The sequence below is a fragment of the Vulpes lagopus genome, chromosome 10, assembly GCF_018345385.1.
Source record: "Vulpes lagopus strain Blue_001 chromosome 10, ASM1834538v1, whole genome shotgun sequence".
NCBI lineage: Eukaryota > Metazoa > Chordata > Mammalia > Carnivora > Canidae > Vulpes > Vulpes lagopus.
This window is the reverse complement of record NC_054833.1, coordinates 39,325,122-39,344,924: the sequence shown is the minus strand read 5'-3', so window position 1 is coordinate 39,344,924 and position 19,803 is coordinate 39,325,122. Positions and strand designations below refer to the sequence as shown.

Below are 19,803 nucleotides of genomic sequence, written 5' to 3'. Positions count from 1 at the left end.
AGAAAGCAACAATGAAAGATTATTTTTCCCCCCTGGGTAAGACACGGAGTGAAATAGTCGTGAGTGACAGGGCACTAGGATTCATGTCCACTTGCCCTGAGAAGGATGGAGAGAAGAGCTGGAGAGAGCAGGCCGTATGTGGAGGGGGCTCCAGCCGGTTGGTGATTTAGGCTCAGAGTTTCCAGACCACCCCGTTTTGTGAAAGAAGCCAGAAATGTGGATTTTTATATAAAATCTCCCAATCATTTTATGTTACCAACGAATACAATGTAGGCTAAACAGGCAAGATGTGTGAGGGCTGTCTTTATAAGCCACCAGTGTGTCCCCGTTGATCGCAGGTGGCTCCAGCCAAGGCCAGAGAAGGGCGTGCACTTGCCCAAGAGCACACAACCGTGGACAGAGTGGGTTACTGAACTCCATCCTGCTCATTCCATTTCACTTTCCTCCAGAAAATGTCTGGGGGCTTGATGGCTCCTGCTCCTGGCTCCATCCTTTGGTTCCCATGACTCTGGCCAGGCACCCCCCGTGCACTGGGGGACAGACCATGTTTCCCCACAACGTGATGGCACGAGCCCTGAGCTTTGTGTCAGAAGACGTGCATTGGAGCCCCAGCTCTCCTGCTTACTGGCTGTGCGAACTTGGACACATCTCTCGACTGCCCTAGGCTCTCGGTTTCTTCACTAGTAAAATGAAAATAATAATCTGCCTCCCGGCACCGTGTTGAGGTTTATGTGAGAAATCTCACTGTGTGTGATCACCCTGCAAAGAAAAAAAACCAAGGCGCCTGGAACGTTAGTTAGCATCCTCGTGAGAAGGACGTGAGTGTCTAAGAGCCGTGCTGCGTACTCCACTGCCGTGGACACCAGTGGCTCTAAGGTGCCCCTGGGCGTCACCACGCTGTCCCCAGGGTGGGGTGGGGGTGGGGGGCACACAGGGCAGCGCCTAAGGGGCTCTGCTCGCTTGCCCAGCACCAAGCCTCCTTCAACCTAGGAAGTGAGGTGGCCCCAGCTGTCCCTTTGTTTGAGTGCTGCGATCAGGGCTGGCTAGGTGTCGGAGCAGCCCCTCTGCACCTTCAGCCCAGGGCCATTTAAACCAGTCACCCAGACCCCGGGGGGCCAGGCCATCTGGGGCCAGACCCGCACCCCCGAACCTACTCTGGCCCTCCCCGGCCTGCCCAGGGGCCATCCTGGCTGAGCGGGTACGGTGAATCTGGTTTTTTGTCTTCATTTCCAGGGACGCAAACCTGGCTATTTCTCCTTCCTGGACCCATTTTCTCCGGGCGTCTGGCTCTTCATGCTTCTAGCCTATCTGGCCGTCAGCTGCGTCCTCTTCCTAGTGGCTCGGTGAGCTCTCCCCTTCCCTGTCCTCGCACCGCCACCTCGCGTCCACCTCTGAGAACTGCATGGGAGGGGTGGGGTGGGGCGCCAGAGGGGCGGGTTCAGAAGACCTTGAGGCCCCCCTGGGGGAGGGGGGACAGGGACTTGGGACCCACCTGCTCTCTGCCCTACCTGGTGTCCCACCCCCCCCACCGCGCACACGCTCCTTACCGTGCACAGGTGCAGACAGACCGGCCTGAATTTACTTCTCTACCCCCTGCCTCTTCCCCCTCCCGTTCCCCAACCTCTGGGCCCCTGCTTGTGTGGGGTCTTTGGGAGACAGAGGAGAGGGAGGAGGGTGGCAGGAAGACTACTCTGACTGAGCACTGTGCATTTGGCTGCCCTGGCATGGGACCTTGCCAGGATCTGCCACAGAGTGCTGAGTGACAAGGACCGGAGGCCTCACAGCCTGGGCAAGGGAGAAGGTCTCCTCTGAAGGGGGCCTGGCCCATCCCCAGCCCGGATCTGCCAGGGAAAATACAGCTGCCTTGTTGAATGGGAACCATGGAGGGTGGCACAGGACAGGGGGGCGGGATGGAACGAGGCATCTGCAAGTCGTGTTGAGACAACTGGTCCAGATCAGGGCTGGGGAACAATTAAGCCCTCCCTTCCCCCCGGGGAAACAGAAACTGTCCCTGGGCCTACAGAAGAACCTCCAGGCTTCCCGTGGCCGCCGCCTCCCATCAGTGTGCAGGCACAGGGTCGTCTCTCTCTGAGGCTGGGCCACCGGGTCAGCCCGGGCTTCAGGAGAGCCGGCTTACTGTCCAGACACAGAACAAGCCCTCGTGGGTCGGGGTCACACATACAGAATCCCCGCAGCCTGCTCTGTGTTCAGCAGACCGTAGTGGAGGACCAGAAAGGGCTGTGGCTTGGGAGCAGAGGACCGCAGGATGAGCTTCAAGAGAGCTGGCAGGGACTCGGTTCTAGACGTCTCCATAGCAGTCCCCTTTGCCTCGGGACCACAGTGGTGGGCCCAGATGATTCCCACCTGTCCCACCTCTGCGGAGCGAGGTCTTCCCCAGGAGCGTGTCTGCCCAATGGCTCAAGGAGAGCGTGTGCTCTGTCTAGTTAGACCATGGAACCCCAGGGAACCACGAGGTGCCTAGCCCGCAGGGCAGCTCCCAGCCGGCCCCGGGAGCATCATACCACCCGGTCTGTGCCTCTTCCAGTGGAGGTCAGAGCCAAGCTCAGGGAAGTCAGCTGAGCCCATGAGATCCAGCCAAACAGAACAAGGCCTTGCTTACAAGCTGGTAGTCTTCAGAGGCTGCTGTGTGTGCCGCTCAGGTGCCACCTACCCCCTTGGGCCTGGAGGCATTGCCACTGTCAAGTATCTGTTGTCAGTGACAACGGGCGAGACATGCAGGAGGCTGGCACGCTCTATGACACTTTCCCTCCCCACTTCACCGCACTGTCTGCTGCTGCTTTTAGGAAGCTGCCTGCCTGAGCCCTGGCTCCACTGCTCGGTAATTCCCTCTTGCCCTCTTTGATTGAGCCCCCGTGTGTAGCTAGGCACAGCTCTTGGGGGACCTAGAGGGCCCTGGACATGGTCTGAGGGCTTGGTTCCTAGATATACAGACACACAAGCCTGCTTCACTGTGCCTGCCGCAGCCTGAAGCTTTCCCACTGGCCCTCGGGCCCTAAGCAGCCCTTCTTCCCTGCTCTACACACACACACACACACACACACACACACAGCCCCCCCACCTCAAATCCAGCATTAACAAAAGGATTAACCGAAAAAAGGCCACCTATGTATATCTATATATCTATATCTACATTATATCACACACACACACACACACACATATATATATATATAATATGTGAATCTAGGATAATTTACCTACCTCAGGTAGCTACTGGTTTTCAAACAGGGTTCCATGGGGTATGAAGGCTCCTGGGAGGTGCCAGAGACTTTGGAGGAGTGGTAAAGAGGCTGGGCAGCCAGAGCTCAGGGGCCTCAACTCGTCTTCATCCAGACCAGCTCCACTTTTTATCTCTTGATCTATGGTACTTCTGGGTAAGATTTTGGAGGGGAAAAACTGTTTGGAAGCCATTCAGCTAAGGCAGCCATTCCCAAGCCGGCTGATATCAGAGTCACACAGGGAGCTTGTAAAAATTTGAATTCCCAGATCTGAGCCTCTCTCAGCACCTCTAGGGCCGGGGCTGGGGAATCTGTATCTTTGAAGCTCACTTCCAAGAGCTTGTAGGCTTGGAAACCACCGAGGACAAGCCAGCTCGGTAGGCCACAGAGAGAAGGAGCCCATCTCAGGACACGGGCCAACGATGACACACTGCCGTCATAGTCAGGAACGAGAGGCGGCAGTGGAGATGTGGGCGAGCCACTGTAGAACAACAGGTCTGGAACAACAGACTAGGCCGAGGGGAGGGTCGGGAAGACCCGTGATGAGAATAGCAGCGTGTGAGCACACGGTGCCTGCCCTGCTCGCCACACACCCATACACCTCTCTCTCATCAGAGCTGGGAGGCTTCGCATGGTGACAGGCCAGGGGCGCTGAACAGAGGAGGGAAGGCGTGTGTCTGGTGGGTAGGAAGAAAGGACATTCTGGACATCAGAGAGGGACGGCGGGAGGGAGGGGTGGGGAGCTTAGAGCAACCCTTCTCAACCCTTACCTGAGGAGCCTTAAAAAACACAAACGCCCAGGCCCCTCCTGGACAAATGAAACCAGAACCTCTGGGGGTGGCATCGTGTCATCAGCATTGCTTTAAGAGCTCCCAGGTGAGTGAAACACAAACAGCATTGAGACCCACAGCCCGAGGGAGCGTCTAGGCCAGTGTTTCTCGGCGTGGACCCTGGGCTGGGGGCCTTGACATCACCAAAGAAGCTGCAGATTCATAGACCTCACGCAGACTTTCCTGAATCAGAAGCTTCAGGCGCCGAGCCCAGCAGTCTGTGTTTTAACAAACCTCCTTGGGGATTCTGACCTAGGCTAAAAGTTTGAGAACCACTGTTCTAGGATGAGGATTCTCAAACTGGTTCTGTGGGGCCTTCAGATCCTTTCAGGGCCTGAGGGTGGCGGAAGATGCTGTTTCACGGCTGCCTACCCCTGACACATTCTGGTCAGGGGCCTGTACTTTGATCTATTTTGTATTTGGAGTTCCATGTTGTGATCCATTTTGGAGAAATAGAGATGTTGGGGAGGTTTGATTAAAAAAAAAACAAAAACGGTTGAAAACCTGCCAAGGTTGTCCAGGCCCCTCATTTTTTGGTTGGGAGCATCCCAGTCTAGCAAAGGAAAGCAGCTGGACCCAGGCCACATGCCAGGTACTGAAATACAGAGGTGAGGCCAGAAAGGAGAGCCCCTCCTACTCTCCCCAGCACTTTCCTTCATGCCCACCTTCCGTGGCACTGGTCTCTGTTCCGTTTCTCCCGCAGGTTGACCCCCTACGAGTGGTACAGCCCCCACCCGTGCGCCCAGGGCCGCTGCAACCTCCTGGTGAATCAGTACTCCCTTGGCAACAGCCTCTGGTTTCCTGTTGGGGGGTTCATGCAGCAGGGTTCCACCATCGCCCCCCGAGCCTTATCTACCCGCTGTGTCAGTGGCGTCTGGTAAGATCTGGGGCAGAGAAGGGGCCAAGCCCAGTGGGGTGGGGACACCAAGGGGGTCCTCGGATAAGCTCTGCTCCAGCTGCAGGTGGACAGGAACCGCACCCAGAGCTCTGCCTTTCAAACCAGACCAACAGGGAGCTGGGCTGCATTTGGCCAGCTCCAGAAGGCTTGGGAGCACTGGCTTGGGCACACTGTGCCGTCTTAATCCCATTCCCCTTTCCCTCTGCTTCAGAGGTCTGGAGACAGAGGGGAGCCAGGTCAGGAAAGGAGATGCAGAAAACAGCCTTGGAGGCACCCAGCAAAGTGATTATAACCCCCTGACCTGAAAATGACCTGAGGTTGAGTGGCTTGGGCCTGCCAAGGCATATGCAGATTTATGCAAATATGAATGTGCAGCGGGAAGTGCCTGCTGGAAGACTCTAAACCTGGCTGTCACATCTGGCCGCGTCTACCAGCTTTCTTGAACTTGTCCCTCGACGCCTGGCTCTGGGGCCTCCTCACGGAACCTGTCCACCTCGGCAGGTGTGGGCAAATGCAAACTCTTAGTGGCTCAGAGTCAGACAGGATCTCAGGAGCGATCCCCACCTTGGGCCATCAGCCAGCCTCGGCCTGAAACTCCCTTCTCCTCTTGGCTCATCCAGGGCGAAAAGAATACGGTCGAGTGATTCGATGTGTGGGAAAGCAATTTGAGAACTTGAAAGTGCTACATAAATATGTGGACTAATCATTGCTGTTAGACCATTATAGGGAGGAATGAACACACACACACACACACACACACACATATTTGTATGTATGTATATGGCAGAGACAGGCAAGTTTGCAGAGTTCCAGTACCCCAGCCTCACTTAAAAATCCCACTGCTGGGTTTGGCTGTCACAGCCTATGGGACTTATGACCTTGCTTCCTTCACCTCCTTCTCAGCCTGTGTAAGCCAAAGGATAAAGGAAAAGTGGTGTTTCCACCTTTGGGCGCCAGCGTTTGGATAGTTACCAGAAGGACACTGGACTGAGGCTGATGGGGAGGTAAAAATGCAGCTGGGACAGTGACCCCAACCCAGCTGGGCTTTTTGTTTTCTCTGATAAATGATAAATACAGTAGAATTTAAAACATCTGGGCAAGGTGATCACCCATCACTTGGGATAGATGGTGCTCAGAAATCACCAAGTGGATCAATGGGAAGAACTGGGTTTTAATGTTCCCCAGAAAAAGGGACAGTCTTGGTGAGAAAAATCGCAGAGTTCCCTCAAAATCCTGGAAGTCTGGACAGAAGCCCTGCAAGGCAGCAGAAGTCAGCTGTAGACTCTGAGCTTGTTCTACCTCCTTCCAGAGGGCTGTGCTCCCACGCACCGCACAGAGGCCCCACTGCCTGCTTCAGACACCTGTCAGCTCCCCAACACCCAGGAATTCCCTCCTCCAGAGAATGCCTGCATGAGCACCAGGGAGGGACACCTGTCCTGCAGGCTCCCTGCCCTGGCTCACCAGCTGGGCTCTAAATAGCTGTCCTGGGGGCATGGTGGGGCCTCCTTTATGTGTGTGTGTTGTGGGGGAGGGGGTTGAGTTGTTAGGGAGCCTCTCTGCCTCTTGGAGTTCTCAATTGTCAAATCAAGGCCTCAATTTGATCGGCTTCCTAAAGGAGTCGGAGACCGGAGGAGAGGGCCATGCCAGCCTACCTTAGATTCCTCACCCAGAGCAAGTGATGGAGGATGCCATGTTGCTAACAAGAATGCCAGCCAGACAGCTGATAATGCCCCTTTGACACAGGAGCAAGGCTCCACTGACCCTGGAGAGAGCAGGTGATTTGCTTTTCTCAGCGGAGATGATAGGCTTGCCCCAGCTGCTTCGCTCTCTGACCTGTTCCTTTACGACCAGTGGTATAAAGCACCACAAGGCCACCCAGGGTGGGACAGATGCCTGAGTGTAGCCATGGGGCTGAGGGAACCTCCCCAGCCAACTCGGAGGTCAGGTCCATACCCAGGGCTCTTGAACGCGCATGGCAGGAGCCTGAGTAGCTCAGCTGCTTCAGAATGCTGGCCTCTGCCTGGGGGTGGCCCCCCCACCTCCCTGGCCTCCCCTGGGAGATAGTCACAAGAACTTCCAACAGAGGGTACGAGCGGAGGCAGGAGCAGGGAGACCAGGTCTGAAGGATGGAAGGATACGTAGCATTTTCAGGTCACAAATAGGAAAGGTGGCCAGATGCTTTTATTTTATTTTTTAAGATTTTACTTATTTATTCATGAGAGACAGAGAGGGAGAGACACAGAGGGAGAAGCAGGGAGCCTGATATGGGACTCGATCCCAGGACCCCGGGATCAAGAACTGAGCCAAAGGCAGATGCTCAACCACTGAACCCCCCAGGCGCCTGGCCAGATGCTTTTTATCTTATATTCAGTGTGAGGGTCTGTCTCTATATTTCTCTGTATCTCACATTCATCCGGTCCTTTACAGATTATTAGTCACCAATGACATACTCTCTCATTTGATCTCATAATTCTCCAAAGACAGGCAGAGCAGGCATTTTATCCCCGAGCAGACAAGCTGGAGGAGGTATGTGGCTTTTCCCCTAAGGTCTTACAGGTGGAGTGGAAGAAGGCCAGAACTAAAACCAGGTCACCCCACTGGTGGTCTGGCATCTGGACATACCCATTGAGTTGGTAGATGACCCTGTCACTCCAGATCTGCAAGGCAGCCCAAAGGGGACCTTGGACACAGTGGTGAAGGCGACAATGGGCCTTCCTGCTCTGAAAAATCCCCTGGAAGCTGACGGCCTCTGAATCCTATGGCAAATGCTACGCTTTAGTTGACAATGTCTTCATAATGAGTAAAGCCTCATTAATTCAGACTCCACTGATTCAGAATTTGTGATTATCCAGCCTCAATTATGCTTGGATATGTCTTTGAACCCCTATAAACGAATGGATTGGGATGCAGATCCACACTGCTGACCAGATGGTAGAAGGCTTATTTAACCTACTTAAGTGAACAAACTAGTTGTAATGGCTTTAGCATATATATATATATACTGCCTGAGTTGCAAAATTATTCTCATTTTAAATGAGTTTGCTCTACCCAATAAAACACTCTTCTATTTTGAAATAACTTGCCCATTGCAAGAGTAGTTTCTAATTCCAACTTCTCAGAAGTTCAGAGGTGCTTGTCACCAGTTCATCTGCAAGAGTTTCCTGTTGGTAGAACTAACTGGTATTAAAATATGGATTTATCCATGTGTTACTTGGGAAGTTACTTTGCTTCCCTGAAACCCTGTTTCCTCACTGGCAAAATTGGGAAAAGAATTTTACCTCCCTTAGTTGTAGGGAGTACATGAGATAGTGTGTGTGGCTCCTGGCAAGTGCTCAGTACATGGCGATGCTCATCTGATGGTTGGCTCTGTCGTGAGAAGACAGGGGCACAGGGGCAGCCAACCAGCCCTAGCTCTAAACAGAGCCCCAAGAGCTGGCACCCTTAGCTCATTCACTAATGCATTCCTCACAGTCTCTGAGATGGTCTCATGGACATACCTCTTTTGAACATCAACCCAATAATCGCCTCCATTAAGAAATGAGAAAATTAATGGTCTTCTTTCAGGCAACCCTCACAAACTCTGTTCATTTCTGTTGACATCATATGCCCTGCCTCCTTTCTCTTCCCCTACTGAGCTGGGAGATCCTTCCAAAGAGGGCCACCTGGTACCTCCTCTGTTGCCTCAGGACTGGGGATGGGGGCTAAGACTCCTGGGGGTGCTCAGGCAATGATGCTTTCCTGGTCTTTTCCTATGTAGGTGGGCATTCACGCTGATTATCATCTCATCCTACACGGCCAACCTGGCGGCCTTCCTGACTGTGCAGCGCATGGATGTGCCCATTGAGTCGGTGGATGACCTGGCTGACCAGACCGCCATTGAGTATGGCACAATTCACGGAGGCTCCAGCATGACTTTCTTCCAAGTAAACCCATCGGGTTGCTCACCAACATGGGGCAATTGGGCAGAATAATGTTGAGATGGTTGTCCTCCGGAGATAAAAACATCGATCCTCATCCCATGATCCCTTTCGAACATCTAGTTTGGAGGTTCACTTGGGGCACGTTTATACCTCACTCTGCAAAATACCCCTGGAATGAGGTCCTGAGAGCACTCTGGGTTAATATCAGCCTGTCCCAAAGTGTTGTCCAAGAACTATGAGGGGCACTTCAGATGATTTTCGGTACAATGTGGCAAAACTATTTTTTGATGGTCATAGTTTCACATTTGTTCTAAAGGGTATTAGGAAAACATGTATGTAAACGGGGTGAATCTAACCTGCACTTTTATTCATTCCATCAAATAGGATGAGGCTAGTGTGCACATTTAAACTCAGTTACGTGAGTTAAATTTTATAGGTAGCACTTAGACAAAGCAAGATTATAATAATAATAATAAGTTTCATGATCTCTGAGGAAGCAGATTTACCCTGGAGTTCATAGGTCTCTAACCAACCTACTCCCCAGGACATGAAACAAATTCAAGGTCTGCAGTTTTCCATTTTCCATGCAAATCTCAGTGCCCGTTGACACGCAACCACTGAGGGCATCATGCAAACACAGGTGTGGATAGACAGCCCCCCAACCCCAGAATTCTCTCTGGTTTTATTTTTATTTGTAAAAATAGAGGCCAGCCCTGGACATGTGATTGATAAGTTGGTTTAGAGTCAACAGTAAACAGCTGGCACTCCTCCTTCAGATGGTGTCTCTTAAGAGTCCCGATGAACCTGAGTTCATTGCTTCCAACTTGAGAGACAGTGAAAGACACAACTGGACTCTCTGTTTTCATTCTGTCAGAACCTGGAGGTTGGTGGTGGAAGACTTCTCTAGGGTGGAGGGGGCAAAAGCAATTCTCAAACCAGTAGGCAGAGTTTGCAGTACCCTAGGACCCTGTTCTTTCCTTGCCTTTCTGTGAAAGGCATCAAAGGCACTCCTCCTCCTGCCATGATACAGCAGCTGTTGAGAGATGGAAGGGAAAAGGTTACTGAATATCACAAGGGGATCAAGGAACAAAAGGGCCAGGATTTTTAAGGCCCACTTTGGCTCTTCCCTTTTTAAAACCGCCCTTTCCTTTCTCTTGTTCTAATTCAGCTTCCTCATGTTCTTTTCCCAGAATTCCCGCTATCAGACCTATCAACGCATGTGGAATTACATGTATTCTAAGCAGCCAAGTGTGTTTGTGAAGAGCACAGAGGAGGGAATAGCCAGGGTGTTGAATTCCAACTATGCCTTCCTTCTGGAATCCACCATGAATGAGTACTACCGGCAGCGAAACTGCAACCTCACTCAGATTGGAGGGCTGCTGGACACCAAGGGCTACGGGATCGGCATGCCAGTCGGTATGCAGGAGAGGGACAGCCTCTTTGGGGAGCTCCATCCAGGTGGGGTCAGAGTAGCTGGGACCACTGAATGCAGCACTGAATTTGTCAGATTCTAGAACCAGTTAGCAGTGACTTTAGGTGGGCAGCCGCCAGGTTAAAAAAAAAAAAAAAAGGCAAACCCACCTACTTTCACTAATCAGTGATTGGTTCTTGATCTTTAATTATTGAAGGGCAATCGATTAGTTTTTAATTGATTACTTACTCAAGAGCACGTTGATCCTCTTGGTAGGTACTTTGGGGCTTTTGTTCTACCCTCTTCTGTTTCCTGCCCCTTGCCCATTTCTCTGCTGATGGACCTCTCCACTAGCAGTGGGAAGAAGGAGGAAGAGATGGCCAAACTTAGTTCTGCTATCAGTGTCCCTGGTGAAAGGTACAATTATTACAAAAGGAAATTGGCATGATGAGAAGAGGTGGCTTTCAGATCATTTGTGGGTCTCATGGACCCATCTCCTCTAAATCAGCATAAGTCATTGGGAATGAAGAAATAGAACTCTCTATTTAGGTGACTGTGTGCCATCCAGGCAGTTATAGTGCAATAGATGGATGCTTGGCTTCCAGAAGGGTCTCCCAGCTGGGCTTTCCTAGTCACACTTTGGGCCTCCCCCTGCTAATGGTACCTCCAACAGAAGGTGAGGGGAAGCCCACTGAACTGCTTATTGGATTGGAGCGGGAATCTGTAAATGTTCTCCAGGTGCCTGGGATACGTACTCTTGCCCCCACCCACCGCTGAGAGCCACTCTGTATAGGGCCATCCTCGCCCAATGCTGTTTTTCTATGAGGTTGTCCTATACAAGGCACCAGAAGGAGAAGCAGGAATGGAAGCCACCAGGCCATATGGGGAAATAGATATATAGCATGTACATCTTTGCTGTTATCTTAGGGTCTCCTTCTCTTGATCTTTACCTCATTCAGAGCTCTGTAGGCTTCACTATGCCTGTAGAGTGTGAAAAGTATGGGTTTGGAGTCAGGCAGACCTGGGAATATGCCTGGTTGTGGGCTGTGGGACCTCAGATCATTTAAACTCTCTGAATCTCAGTTATCCCATCTGTAAAATTAGGTTTTTAATCCCTACCTCATAAGGTAATTGAGGGGTAAACCTAATAACCAGTCAGGTGCCTTACTATAGTGTCTCACACTTAGGCTGTTTAGAGGGAACATGAGTGACCTCCCCATCTATTCCATACTCCCCTGTGTTATTTGATAAAAGCAAATGACTTCTTATTTTTTTTAGGATTTTTATTTATTCATGAGAGACACAGAGAGAGGCAGAGACATAGGCAGAGGGAGAAGCAGGCTCCCCATGGGAACTTGATCCCGGGAGTCCGGGATCGTGCCCTGAACCAAAGGCAGATGCTCAATGACTGAGCCGCCCAGGTGTCCCCAGCAGATGACTTCTCAAAGACTGATGGGAAACCGAATCAATGAGCATAGATAATGATACAGTTCATTCTGGAACTCTGAATTCTGACACTAGCAGCTCTGTAAGCCAGAGGTGTCACTTGGGGGACTTGTAAACCCACACAGTCTATTCTTACGATCATATTTCGTTGCTACTTATTAATATACAGATTATGGACCTCTTTGAGAAATTTGTTGGCTTACATTTTGTTTCAAGATGGTGGAGTGAGCCACAAGACAAACTCAAAATGCACCTTGATCATGATCCAGCAATTTAAGACATTGACCTGAAATCTCAAATGCTCCAAAAGTTTCCATGGCATGAACCTATAAAGAGTGGAACGAAAGCAGACCAACTCTAGACATTTTTTTTAATTTTTATTTATTTATGATAGTCACACACACAGAGAGAGAGAGACAGAGAGAGAGAGAGAGAGAGAGAGAGAGAGAGACAGGTAGAGACACAGGCAGAGGGAGAAGCAGGCTCCATGTACCGGGAGCCCAACACGGGACTCGATCCCGGGTCTCCAGGATCGCGCCCTGGGCCAAAGGCAGGCATCAAACCGCTGCGCCACCCAGGGATCCCTAGACATTTTTTTTTTATCAATAACGAAAGAAAAAGGGAAGGAAATGTATTTCTTCTGTATCAGGCATGGTGCTATTTTCACATGTCAGCCCACCTCAATGTAGATGTGGTCCTTCCCACTCTAGAGGACAGCATTGAGATTTAGAGGTGACAACCTACTTGTTCAGGGTCACACTAAGTCAGTAGAGGAGCCAGGTTTGAGCCTAGACTGCCTGTCTCCAGATTCAATGGTGCACTTACCAGACCATGTTTGCACCGGCTCAGCAAGACAGGATAGGTGGGAAAGTGAGCTGTGTGCCTGCCCGGGTTTTTGGATCAGGCTGGGAAAAGCATCACACAATCCACTGATGAGACGGAATTGACATTGGCTGAGGTTACGTCCAGGAAAGATAGCATGTGTGTCCTTTTTAAGTGGCAGTAAGGGCATATCCAGAGAATAAGCCATGTGCTTGGACCCAGGGAAATGAAGAGGAACAGAACGAGGAATGAGATGGAAAATTAGTCAAGTGGTTTAGGAGCAAAGTGGGCAAACATGGCCGTCAACAGAATAATTCTTTCATAGGGCCCCTGGTGTGCTGTTGAGGTTGGGCTGAAATGCCTTGAAAACTGCTTGAAATGCCTGGCTGGGCTGGACAGTTGTCTGTAAACCTGGGCTGTTCATTAGTCTCACCACCTAGCACCATCTGTTCATTCAAGTAGCCATGCACTGCAGATGTGTACTGAGTACCTACTATACATGAGGCACTCTTGATGTTCACTCATGTCGCTTGCATAGACACGTTCTGTGCTGCAGGCTTACAGGTTTGCATGGCCAGGCATAGTTAGATTTCAAGTAGGGAAGGTTCCATCTGTGGAGTCATAGGCTGTCAGAGTCCAAAGAGATCTGGGAGCTGCTCTGCTCCCTTGCCTGTCAAAGTCCAGCTTATGGCTGAGAGGCAGGGCATGCCCTTGGAGCTAGTTAGAAATGCACAATCTCAGGCCGTACCCAAGACCCACAGAATCAGAGTCTGCAGGTCAATCAGATCCCCAGGTCATTCCCATACATATTAAAGTCTGAGAGCACAAATCTATTTGTTCCAAGCTTCTGCCTCGGTTCCCTCGCCCTAGCCTTTTCCCCTGAGGCATCTGTCCACATCAGGCCTTCACAGAGCTTGAGCAAGAAAACTGAGCAGCTTAGTTGGTTTCCAGCCTCTTGGCAGCTTTTTCTTTATGATCTCCGGCCTCAGCCCATGCTGGGGCATTGAGCTTTCCACGGTTTCATTTAAGCCTATTTTTGTGATTAAACCTAAATTCCAGAACCAAAGCTCCTTGACCATATTCCATTAGAAAAATTAAAAAAGAATTGCACTGAACAGAAGCCTTCTGTTTGAGGAGGGGGGAGGAGTGGTTCACACAGGGTGATGGATGGGGACAGGGGGTTGTCGGACACTCGGCAGCCAGGTGGGAAGGTCTGGGTCACTGGTATCTGGATTCTGGGCCCAGATGGAAGAGAGGTGGCTTCCGTCCCACTCTGGGGTGGCTCTTCTCTCACTGGGGGCTGCTCTGGGTAAAGAGCAGTCAGGTCTAATGTAGTAAGAGTTACAAGTGCCTGGGGAGTTAATTTAGATAGAGTAGAAGACAGACAGCTGACTCAGTGAGAGGTTTATGTCACAGGAGATTTCCCACCTTGGCCTCTGGGAGGCAGAGGGGAAGCCTCGTGACCAGCTTCCAGAGTGTCAGTGAGCAGGTCGGTTAACCTCAGTAGGAAGTGGTGGGGAAGCGAGCCTCCACCGGTACCTGAGAAGCTGTCCCTTGACCCATACTGAGTTCTTGGCCATGGGCTGAACATGCCAGTCATCGTAGAGAGAAGGAAAGTAGAAGGGCTGAGTGCCCTGCGTGAAGCCAGAACTCCCTCCTCTCCATGGACGGTCCTCAGAACAAGCCAGGTGGAGAGCCATGCTCCTGCGGGGACCCCGCCACATCTGTCTCTCTCTCTCCTGATGTCCAGTGGGCAAAGTGGCAAGAAGGTGTAGTGAGGAAAGGAGCAGAGTGATGCATACGAGGGCACTCACGCCCTGTGTTCTGGGCTCTCCCATGACCTCACAGGTTCAGTTTTCCGGGATGAGTTTGACCTGGCCATCCTCCAGCTGCAGGAGAACAACCGCCTAGAAATTCTGAAGCGCAAATGGTGGGAAGGTGGCAAGTGCCCCAAGGAGGAAGATCACAGAGCCAAAGGTAAGGGAGTTCAGGGCTTCCCCCTCCTGCTCTAGAGTACAGCAGCTGGCTCCTGGTGTCGAGTCCGGGTGATGATTGCTCAAACACATGAAGAGCAAGCCTTGGAAGGAACTTAGGGCTGGGTGCGGCTGGGCTGAGGGCTGGTCGTGGCCCAGAGTCTTGGCAGGTTGGAAGCACCCAGTGCCCACCTGCTCACGAGTCCTGGAGATGCCATATTCACCATGGTTCCTGAGTTCAGCAGCCTCTTCCCCAGGCCCATGTCCCCATCACTTCCCAACCACAGACTGCCCCGCCTTCCCATTCTTTCTCCTTGACAGCATCTTCTCCACCAATAGTCAGAGTGGTTCTTTTTCTTTTCTTTTTTCTTTTCTTTTCTTTTCTTTTCTTTTCTTTTCTTTTCTTTTCTTTTCTTTTCTTTTCTTTTCTTTTCTTTTCTTTTCTTTTCTTTTCTTTAGAACAAGTGAGCATGAGCCTGGGGGGTAGAGGAGTAGGGGGAGGGCCGAGGGAGAGGGAGAGAGAGAATCCCAAGCAGACTCCATACCCAGTGCAGGGCCTGATGTGGGGCTCGATCCCAGCATGACTGAGCTGCAAACAAGAGTCGGATATTCAACTGACTGAGCAACCAGGGTGCTCCCAGGTTGATTTTTATGATGCAACTAAATCATAGCATTCCCCTACACGAACCTTCAAAGCCTTCCCATCTCGTCTTCTGTGGCCTCAAGCTCCTACCTAATATGTTTCTTCCTAAGCCTCTTCCTTTTCTGTTCTGTTCTATTCCTCCAGGCCTCCCAGCCCGCTCCCACCTCGGGGCCTGTACACCTGTTCCCTCCTCCTGGCCTCCCTGAGGAGGCTCCCCCAGAGAAGTCATCCCTCCCCTCACCCATCTCCCCCATCACCTGAGCTCTGCTTTGGTTTTCTTGTCAGGCCGCATCACTCCCTAATACACTGTGTTCTCTTCGTTTATTTGTTTACTTTCCATCTCTTCTATCAGAATGTATGCTTCATGAGGGCAGGGTTTGTCTTTTTTGCAGGGCTGCCCTCAGGGCCTGGCACATGGATATTTTATTGAATGAATGAATGAGTGAATGAATGGAGTTTAAATCACACTGGATAGAAAACAGTCACTGACGGATATGTGTGATTGAGGAGTGTTGAGGGTCCCTGAGCACCCAGGATTTTTTTGTAGCAGGTTTGCTCAGGATAGTCCCAGGCTACATCTGTTGTAGATCAGTTTAATGCCTATTAGTTATTTTTAGAACCCCCTTTAAGTCTCATAATGTCCTGGTTTGGACAATAAATCATATGGTCACACTAGTAATCTATTGCAGTCTTGCTAAAATATGTAACAAATTTACCTACACACGCTGTCCCCTAGGAAGGCAGCGGAGGAAAGAAATGAATAATACCATGTACTTCCTTCCCTCTCTGCTCAGCGTGAATGATTATCTGTGATGAGACAGTGAATGAGTGACTTTGTGTTTCCAAGTGTCTCTATGTGGATCTCTGTCCTGCAGGGAAAGGTCTCGGGAATATGGACCTATGGGTACTTTAATGGCCCTTTGTAGTTTGGAGGAAGTGCTGCCCCTTCCCTCGCAGGAACCCAGGGGGCCACACACGTCTTGGCTCTCCACTCCCCAAAGATCAGGTGTGGAGGAGACTCACTCTGTTTAGAAGAAAAGAAATGAGGGTATCAGCAACCTTTTGTGCATTCGGTAGACTGAAGTAGATGCTGAAGATGTTCAGAACCTGAGCAGGTGGGGAGGGTCAGAGCGGGTATTGCAGGCGATGACACCTTGAGGAAGATGCAGCAGAAATCCATGCTGGGGTGGGTGCGTGGGGACTCTCTGCGGTGCTGAGGCGGCGGGGGCTTTGTGCGGTGCAGGAAGGACACGAGTTCTGTGCGGTGCAGGGGGGACACGGGTTCTGTGCGGTGCAGGGGGGCGGGAGCTCTGTGCGATGCAGGGGGGACGCGGGTTCTGTGCGGTGCAGGGAGGCGGGGGCTTTATGCGGTGCAGGGGGGAGAGGGGCTCTTTGCGGTGCAGGGGAGGCGGAGGCTCTGTGCGGTGCAGGGGGGACGTGGGCTCTGTGCGGTGCAGGGAGACACAGGTTCTGTGCGGTGCGGGGGGGCGGGGGCTCTGTGCGGTGCAGGGGGGACCGGGGCTCTGTGCAGTGCAGGGGGACACGGGCTCTGTGCAGTGCAGGGGGGCGGGGGCTCTGTACGGTGCTGGGGGGACAGGGGCTCTGTGCGGTGCAGGGGAGGTGGAGGCTCTGTGCGGTGCAGGGGGGAGGGGGGCTCTGTGCGGTGATGGGGGGACGGAGGCTCTGTGCGGTGCAGGGGGGACGGGGGCTCTGTGCGGTGCAGGGGGGACCGGGGCTCTGTGCCGTGCAGGGGGGAGGGGGGCTCTGTGCGGGGGACTCTGTGGTGCAGGGGGATGGGGAGTCTGTGAGGTGCAGGGAGAGCAGAGCAAGATTCCCAAGGCAAGAGCTGAGCTGTACAGAGGGTTTGTACTGGGGAAGGTGTCGGTTGCAAAATGCTCCTGCACCACCCCCTCCCCCAAAAGGACACATGAATTAAAAACAATCTGAATCTGGCCTTGGAATAGTCAAAACAAAGTGAGATAATTGATAAGTTAACATCTGCTAATGTTGTTCTGTGATAACAAGGAACTTCAGAGGGATGGGAAAGAAAGCCATCTGACCAAGCAGGTGGAGGGAATGGTAGTGGCTTTTGATCTGGAATAATCTAAAGTAGAAACACAAGTGGATCTGGGCCCCAGAACAGAAGGACCTTGATTCCACCTGACAGATTAGTGAAATGTCCAGGTATTTCTCTTCCTAGAAGCCCTTCATCCCCCTCCACCCCACCCTTCCCCAGTGGGTCTGGTGCCTTCTGTGCCTGTGGACAAGCACCAAACGCACTACCTGGCAGCTCCTGGTCTCCTCTGTTTGGCAGATGGCTCCTCAGCCATGGACCTCAGCCAGGGGACCAGTCTCATTTGTTTCTAGGTCCCTCGCTTCTCCTACAGAGCCCCGCACATAGCAGAGACCCGGTAAATATTTGTGGGGGGTGTGACTGAAGCTACTGGCTGGTATTTGTCCAAAGCTCCCACTGGCAGTGTTCTCCTGGGTCACATTAGCAAAATGCCCAATGAAACTGTGCTTCGGTGACCTGCGTGAGCAACTTCACCCCTGAGCTCTCCACTCCGCCAAGTCATTCCTGCCTCTGAGCAGCTGACCCCATGGATGTTGATGAGGGTGGCTGGATCACAGCAGGAGGGGCCAGGGGCAAGGGCTCAGATGGTGCAGCCCACCCCCCACCCCCACAGACTCCTGCATTGCCCCCCCAGGCCAGTGGCAGGCTGTGTCAGCTATGCCTCTCCCTCCTGTCCTACTTCCCACTAGCTGTGGGCTTCCCCAGCTTTCCCTGGGTTTGTAACTCAGATCCCCGTTTGATCTCTTGGAGCACACTTCCCCTTGAGGCTCACTGCTCAGTTGCTCCTCTGTTTCCAGTTTCCCCTTTCATCCCTGTCCCCTAAACCCAGCCCCAGGGCCTTCCTTTTTTGTGCACGTGTGTCTTTTGCTTTGTTTATGTATGCATCCTGCTAATCCTTTAGAGAAACAGTTGGAGGGCAGCAAAATTGGTTAGTGCGGGGATGATACAGGATCTGAGTGCCTTACTGTTGCCTTCCGCGGTCCCTGGTCTAGATCATCTCTCTCCCACTCTAGGTGTCACCTGAAGTCCAGTGGACTTTGTCTCGCCCTTCCCCCCTCTCCCCCCCACCCCCGACCCCAAGAAGGGAGCTCATCAGACTTTTATTCTTCTGCCTGCCTCTTTGTTCTACCATCAGCCACTAGACTGGTTCTCCTACCTCGGGAAGTTTCTATAGGGTTCAGGATCATGGGCATTGGTTTGAATGGACACCACCCCATAAATGACCTTGTTACACACACTAGGAAATGTCTCTGAGCCTCAGTTTCCTTCTCTGGGAAATAGAGATGATAATAATCATGTCACCTCCCAGGGCTATCGTGAAGATCGAAAATCATGTTAAATAAACCCTCTGCAAAAGTGACTAGCACAAAGGAAATGAGAACTAATTTTATCCCCAAATGTAGGCCTAAAGGGACAATCAAGGCACAGCGAGAGGTCTGAACAGTGTCCACAGCCGCAGGTATGCCCACTCATCACATGCTCCCCAAGTCTAGATGGCTCTTGTAAAATCAACACTTATGATGTCTGTTTTGCATCTGTTGACATCAGTCCCCCATAGTCTATAAAAAACTCAAACACAGAGACTGTGTCTTATCTATTTTTGTATTTCAGTAACCAGCATTATCATCTGACATCTGTGTTTGTTGAAAAAATGAACAAATGAACAAATGAGTGAATGAATGAATGAATGAATGAATGGAGTAGGCAGTCATCTCAAGGACCTGCAGACTGGTATCGCTTCCTGTGTCTGCTGTCTCCCGAGCAGGAACCCTGACACCCCGGCTGGTGGCATAGAAAGTGTTCCCGTAGCTCCATTGCATCCAACATACGTTGTAACCCACCTCAGATCAGGCACTGTGCTGGGGGCTCTGAGGGTATGAAAAGGACTAAGACATGGCCCGTCCTCAAGAGGTTTAGAACCTAGAGAGAGGCACAAATCATCACTACAACGGTTGCACTGTAGGAATGCTTTACACGAACATAAAGGAAGTGTTTATGAAGCCCAGGGGAGGAAGTGATTAATTCTGAGCAACAGTCAAAGAAGACTTTAGGGACATTTGGCCTGAACCTTGAAGCATCTATCAGGACTCACTGCTTTGGGAATGGTGTAGAGCATAGAAATCAGAAATCGGTTTGAATAAGTAGGATGAGGTTGGAGTTCAGAGATCATTGAAAAGTAGGTGGAGGCATTTGGACTGCAAACGACCATGTCCCAAGTTTTTCCATGGAAGGAATTAATAGCAGCAGAGACCAAGCCTACACTCTTGGGGGTCTGGGGGCATAGTCTAAAACAGCCCACCATGCTTGGAATGTCCTTGGTCTTCTGTTTTATCCTAAAAACACATATGAATTTTGCAACTTAACGACATAACATAGGCATGTTTATTTACTGTAAGAATGCTTTCTCCACCTCAACTCTAAGTAAAATTGGTGTCCCAGGAAGATGCTCCATAAACATCCCAGAGCATTGCCTATGCCTTGGCACACCAATAGCACCCTGAACTAGGTTCAAGAGTGTTGGCTACAGACTTCAGAGGTGCTGGGCTA

General features: G+C 51.4%; 1 protein-coding gene across 5 annotated transcripts in view; it reads left to right on the top strand.

Moving 5' to 3' along the window:
- The window catches only part of GRIK4 (glutamate ionotropic receptor kainate type subunit 4), a 424,573-nt gene that overhangs the window by 389,016 nt on the left and 15,754 nt on the right, over positions 1-19,803 (top strand). For all 5 annotated transcript variants that reach the window (XM_041769772.1, XM_041769768.1, XM_041769770.1 and 2 more), the window contains 5 exons: positions 1,234-1,343; positions 4,773-4,946; positions 8,725-8,890; positions 10,078-10,303; positions 14,415-14,543. In XM_041769772.1, coding sequence (XP_041625706.1) covers positions 1,234-1,343; positions 4,773-4,946; positions 8,725-8,890; positions 10,078-10,303; positions 14,415-14,543 — 805 coding nt within the window. The remainder of the gene's footprint in view (positions 1-1,233; positions 1,344-4,772; positions 4,947-8,724; positions 8,891-10,077; positions 10,304-14,414; positions 14,544-19,803) is intronic.